Raw genomic sequence first — 7,024 nt, 5'->3', positions numbered from 1 at the left:
TCTACCAAAATAAGAACAATATGTATAAAATCTTTGTTTTCGTTGTTGCAGCGTATCTGATTATAGAAACTATGGAACATGGAATGATGTTAGAGCCCCCAAACAGGAGTTCACTATGGAGGTTCAATTTGTCCGACAAATTTAACTACGACGACAATCAAAATTACTGTGGCGGTTTAACAGTAAGTATTTTTTCATTATTTAGTACCTTGTATTCTCACACTTTGCAGAAAACTTTAAACGTTAGGACAAATATTAAGAAAATTTGAAACTTAATTAAATTTTTTAATTATTAAATAACGACACAACGGGGATTACTACTGAATTAACGTACTCCTCGTTGTTTTACAGAAAATATGGAATTAGATCTATTTAAATAATGAACACTTACAATGAATTTACAGATTTTAGTTATTCAATGTATATGATATACCATAATTTCGTCGGTCCTAAATTGCTTCCTAAGGATACTACGGCCATTCTAAGGATATTATACAGGGTGGGCCTCCAGTAACGCCTCGGTCGCTAGGGACCAAACGGCAAATCTTACAGAAACCTGTTTAGGTGGGTATGTGTAGGTTGTTTACGGCTACATTTTAAAAATATTTTGAAATATACGGGGTGTCCAGGAAAAGTGTACCATATCAAAGTTATGTATTCTTAAATGGAACACCCTGTATTTTACTGCATTTTGGAAGCACCGTAAAAAAATAGGTGAACTTTATTAAAGGTTCTGCATACCTAGGACTTACAGTTTGTGAGATATTTCAATTTTAGTGAAAATGCAGGCATAGCGTAGAAATTTAATATTAGCAATAAAAAAATAATTTTAAGGAAGCAGCTTTGGAGGGTCTATTTTAGATCCTTGAAGTTATAAATTGTTATATTTGTCGTCACTTAGTATTATACAGGGTGTTCAAAAAACTGCTGAATACTTCTCTCAACTTTAAACAGCAATAACTTGGTTATTTTAAATGGAACACCCAGTATATTTTTACTTTGGGAGTTGGGAAATTTAAAACTCTTTCAAACTGTGTATAGGTTCCCTATACCTATCTCTAACGGTATTGGAGATATTTGTGCCGTTTCGTTTTTTATCGATTTTTTTTGTAAGATGTATCCACGTGTCTTTATCGAGGTCTTTACTGAATTGGTTTGGGTTCTTCTTGATGACGTCTCTTTAAATATATTGAGAAAAATGAGGATGCAATTAGATGGCGCACCTGCAAATTTTTCATATTCAGTGAGAAATTATTTATATCGAAAATTTAGTAATAAATGGATAAGTAGGAATGGTGCATGTCAGTGGCCACGTAGGTGTCCAGACCTCACCGTAATGGACTTCTTTGTTGCGAGCTATATAAAAAATCTTGTATACAATGTTCCACCTATTACTTGCGATGATATTGGAGGGAAGGATTAGAGATGCATTTGCGTGAGAATATCATTTGAAGATAGAATAAGATGCTGTATTCAGGAGAATGGTTATCAATTCGAACATCAATTAAAATTTTTCTTTGTTTTTTCTAAAAGTAAAAGTTCCTTTTATCATTATCATGAAAATATTCAAAAAAGTTTTCTAATAAAAAATATTATTTTATAAGCCGAATAATTATAAAAAGTTATTAATTTTGTATAAATATGTTTGTAGTAAGTAACTGAATTATTTATGAACATGAAAAATATTTATTAAAGAAAATTTTACTTTTAGAAGAAACAAAGAAAAATTTTAATAGATGTTCGAATTGATAACCATTCTCTTGAATACAGCATCTTATTCTATCTTCAAATGATATTCTCACATTCCTTAGAATATTTGGGGTGATTGTGGCAAATGCATATCTAATCCTTTCCTTCATATCATCGCAAGTAGTAGGTGGAACACTGTGTACAAGATATATTTTTATACAGCCCGAAACAAAGAAGTCCATTACGAGAGGTTTGGACACCTGTGGTAGCCACTGACATGAACCATTCTTACCTACTCATTTATTACTTAATTATCGATTTATATAATTTCTCACTGAATATGAAAAATGTGCAGGTGTGCCATGTATTTGCATTCACATTTTTCTCCTTATATTTACAGAGACGTCATCAAGAAGAACCCAAACCAATTCAGTAAAGACCTCGATAGAGACACGTGGATACATCTTACAAAAAAAATCGATAAAAAACGAAACGGCACAAATATCTCCAATACCGTTGGAGATAGGTATAGGAAACCTATATACAGTTTGAAAGAGTTTTAAATTTCCTAACTCTCAAAGTAAAAATATACTGGGTGTTCCATTTAAAATAACCAAGTTATTGCTGTTTAAAGTTGAGAGAAGTATTCAGTAGTTTTTTGAACACCCTGTATAATACTGAGTGACGACAAATATAACAATTTATAACTTCAAGGATCTAATATAGACCATCCAAAGCTGCTTCCTTAAAATTATTACGCCTTTCCTGGACACCCTGTATATTTCAAAATATTTTTAAAATGTAGCCGTAATACACACACATACCCACCTAAACAGGTTTCTGTAACATTTGCCGTTTGGTCACTAGCGACCGAGGCGTTACTGGAGGCCCACCCTGTATAATATCCTTAGAATGGCCGTAGTATCCTTAGGAAGCAATTTAGGACCTATGTTCTTATAATCTTTTTTCCAATTTTCATATGTATCAAAATTTCTCAGAGATCATCAGACAAAAATCCTTTAGAAACCTGTATTAAAAAAAATAGATAAATATGTAAAAATATAGGTTCAGAGTGTGCTTCCGTTGTCAATATTTGTTGAGATTATTAAGGAAAACACCCACAAAGAATTATTTATGAAACGGTGGGATGAAACAAATAGCTGCCAATTTGCTAAGGAGTTCCTAGAATACCCTATATAGCCAAAAAATACCTGTCTATGTCTATGTCAAATATTTGCCTGTTGACAGATATTCGAACTAGACACTATTGGCTAAGGAAACACCTTCACTACATGAGGAAGTGTGGAACACCTCTTTGTAGGGGTCGTGAACAGAAAGACAAGACAGTAATACATGTGCTATGTTACTGCTATGATGCACTGTAGCCTCGTCAACAAGAGAATCCGTGTTGGGAGAACGTTGACCTTCTATGGCCACTTTTTCTGTTTAATAAGTTGGTTAACTGCTCAGATGCATTGATCTCCTATTGGGAGAAGTATAAAGGGGCTCAATGGGGCCTAAGTGGTTTAGCTTCCAAATTCCAAATTCATAAAAAATAATATCCTGTATCTCATTTTTTACATATTCAGAATGTGATATATGTACTTTTTTGGCACTACATTTAGCGAACTATAACTTAGTTGGTGTTGGTGACGTGGTCTAATTTTGAAACTAGTTCACAATTATTTTTTTTTAAATTTGTTATCATATATACGTGAGTATATTTGTTAAAAATAGAAATCCCTCATAGAAAAATGACTAATGACAAGATAATCCATAAAAAATGTTTCCTTGAAGATTAACCACAAGTGTTTATATTAGTTTTTAAATCTGATCTCGATCTACTTGTCGATAATTATCAAATTCTGTCAGGATTATACGATAAATTTTTTTACAAAAGTTAGCCATGGAAATAAATAATAGTATCGAATTTTGAACATACTGACATCAGTAAATAAATTAAATTACATTTCCTTTTTAAATATAACATATGTATTAAGTAAATATTTTTATACCTGATGAAGTATCCAAGTTGTCTTTCCATCTGATTTACGACGTTTTAAAATAGAATCACGCTCTTAGACTAATAATTGACAGTAACTTACAAATGTTTCCAAATCACTGGATTGGTAGACGGGGTGCAGTTGCATGGCCGTCAAGATTCCCCGACTTAACACTCCTGGATTATTTTTTTTGGGGATATTTGAAAGAAAGAGTCTACCAGGACGGACCGGATAATATTGAGAATTTAAAGAAGATTAGGGCGAAGATGCATATTTTACCAGCTGAAGTCATTCAGAATGCTGTGGACAGCTTTTACTATCGTCTTGGAGAATACCAAATAGTAAATGGAGGACATTTTCAGCATTTGCGACATTGAGTTTATTTTTGTAAATTATCTAGTTGTTTCAATTTCTAAATGAAAAAAAAACTTGTTATTGAAAAAATAAAACTTGTTTATTTGGTATGGCTGGATTCGGTTTTCTATAAGCTTTTCAACGAGCACCCTCATGCCTTATGTTTCCATTTGAAAAAAAAAGTAGGGGTAGCTGGGGGTTAGGGGGTTGAAGAAAAATTAATTATTATATAACCGAAAGATGGGAAAAAATCAAAATCAGTTAACGTGTTTCGGCGTGTTAAAAAATTAACTCATTAAAAAGATATGAATTTTATTCCGTACTTCTGGCCATCCCCGTATAAATGGTGATGAATATATATTTATCTTAATTACACATACAAATTTTAATTAATAAACATCTTATGAGGATAAATTGTTTGAAGTAATTAATTTACAAAATCTTATTAATAACTATATAATATATAAGAATCCCAGAGCTGAGCTACAAAGGTAGACATTAAAAATGCCACAAACCTTCACTTGGAATAAAATGAAATTCAATTTTATCTTCGTTTTCGTAGCTGAAGAAGTTGGCCATTGAACGATATTGGAATCTCCAAACAGGAGTTCCATGTGATGCTTTAACGTATTTGGTAGTATTCCAGATTATGACGATAATCATAACTATTACGATAGCTTAGCTGTAAGGTGATATTACTTTGTCAAATTTTCTGCGTTAATTTTTTCTTGAGAGAACAGAGCACATACACAACTCTTCACTTCAAATACTGATCTGTTTGTATATTTATCTACATTTTCTTGTTAGATTTTTCTTTATCTTGAGAAAATAACATTACTTACGTTTTACAGCAGATGAACTTCATCTGCTGTAAAACGTAGGTACCTATTCTAATGCACTGGAGAATAAGGTGTGGTGGCTAACTAGAGAACATTTAGGTTCATACAAAGTTTCTTCTTCTGAACGAACATTAACTAGTCATAGAAAATTGTTACATTTCAATAAGTATTTGGGATAATGATGTGGGATGAAAATGAAATATGCAAATTTTTGGAAAAGTCTAATGCAATTTAACCGTTAATAGTGGTAGTTACATTTTCATAACCTACATTGTATTGTGTATTTACAGAAACAAACAGAAAATGGAGGTAAATGTGGGGTATGTGGAGATGCGTACACAGATCCTCATCCACAAGACAATGAAAATACTGGCAAATATGGGGAAGGAATAATAGTAGCGATATATGAACCTGAAAGTGTTATAGATGTTCAAATAAAATTGACAGCGAATCATATTGGTACTTTCACTTATAGGTGAGTTTGTTTATTTCAAATTTACTTAACTTTATGGTTTATTTATATTTCTTTTCCTTATTGAACCAATTTTTAAGATCCTTGCTAAATTACATGTCATTTGGCTATTTCTAATTTCAGCCTGTGCGTACTGGAAGACCCCGATGGACCTGAATCTGGCGAGGACTGCTTCATGCCGTTGGTATTGGAAGACGGTTCTACATACTATAACGTGACTAAAGAGGAATTCGATATTGCCAATAGGGTGCAACTTCCATCTGGCATTACATGTGAGAGATGCGTGCTGCGTTGGCACTACAGAACAGGTATTTGAGGATTTCATTTAAGGATCTTCGCTGATTTTTTATAACTATATTAGCTACTGAAATAAGAGGTCAACTATTTTAAATATTATATTTTAAAGGATGGACATGACAGTTTAGTTCACAATAAAAATATCGTCGAATCAAAGTATTCAAATTCAATGGACGGTCATATATTAGCAGATTATTTAAAGTGTTTGATTCTTTCTCGAGCAAGCCCATAAAAAATTCTATGTGTGTGGAAAAGTTCTGATTGAGAACAAAGATCAGTTGTAAAGAACTTCTTCTGGTGACTCAATCAGATGTTATTAAAAAAGTTGTTAGTTACATTCGCAGAAAATTCATTTCTCAATTAACTCACTAATTTCCAATTGGTTAAATGGAACGACATTTCTATACTTATTTCTGTTAGCGATTATTTTTTTTATCTATTTTTCTCTCCCCTTTTAGATGAGGTAAGGCCTTTTTGCCTAAAACGTAATAGGGTCGTGTCCCATTTTATTTTCAAATTAAATTGAAATTTTGCGCAGTTGGTATCTTTAAAAAAATTGTGTATTTTGCAATTTCGACGATAACATATTTGGTAAAATGTTCTCTTAATATACTTCATCTAATTTAAGAAATTATATTAATTTATTATAGAGATATTAAGGAGCCAGAGAGTGCCAATAAGGCTTTTTTTAAAACATTTATTTTTTTTATTCATTGAATACAGTTTTGGATCTTTAACAATTATTCCAAAATATTCCGTCTTTTGGAGCATCGTTTTTATTTAATTTCTTATTTATACGGATTAGTTCCAGGATTAAAATTATGATGTCTTATATTTTGTATTAGTGAGGGTATAAATCTAATAAACCGATAATAATTGTTTTTTAGGTAATAATTGGGGAGTCTGTGATGATGGTAAGTCCCAACTTGCATGCGGGCCTCAAGAAACCTTCCGTTCATGTTCCGATGTGGCTATTCTTTAATCGATTCAGGATATGAGAGAGCAAATAAGACTATTATAATAATATTTATTGTTTTTTTTTAATAAAACATTATTTATTAGCTGTTTTATGGCATTTACAACCCGTGCTGACATTTAAAGTGCCATGATTCTTCAGGTTATTTCGGCATACTGCTAGCTACAGACTTACATCGCACTTACTTAGCTTTAGCTAGGAAACCTTGCACTTGCCCTTATTATTTTCAGGTTGCAGTTACAGGGGCCACTACGAAGCTGCTTAGACAGTCATTATTGTTCTGAGGAGCGTTCTTGGCCTTCGAATTGGAAATAATAACTAAAAGCAACATCAGGGCAAGCCTAAGGATTCTGCGGACTTCACAGAGTCTAGCCTAAGAACAAGTAGGGCAGGT

At 32.4% G+C, this 7,024-nt stretch overlaps 1 protein-coding gene across 1 annotated transcript; it reads left to right on the top strand.

Annotated features, from left to right (window-relative positions):
• Positions 1-6,701, top strand: LOC108903286. Its single transcript, XM_018705405.2, has 4 exons — positions 1-182; positions 5,176-5,360; positions 5,481-5,665; positions 6,542-6,701. Exons 1-4 carry the CDS (start codon positions 21-23, stop codon positions 6,634-6,636), a joined length of 627 nt encoding a protein of 208 aa, XP_018560921.1. The 5' UTR covers positions 1-20; the 3' UTR covers positions 6,637-6,701.
• The last annotated feature ends 323 nt before the right edge of the window (positions 6,702-7,024 follow it).

Source organism: Anoplophora glabripennis, unplaced genomic scaffold, assembly GCF_000390285.2.
Source record: "Anoplophora glabripennis isolate ALB-LARVAE unplaced genomic scaffold, Agla_2.0 scaffold92, whole genome shotgun sequence".
NCBI classification, from domain to species: Eukaryota; Metazoa; Arthropoda; class Insecta; order Coleoptera; family Cerambycidae; genus Anoplophora; species Anoplophora glabripennis.
This window is presented reverse-complemented; position numbering and strand designations above follow the sequence as displayed.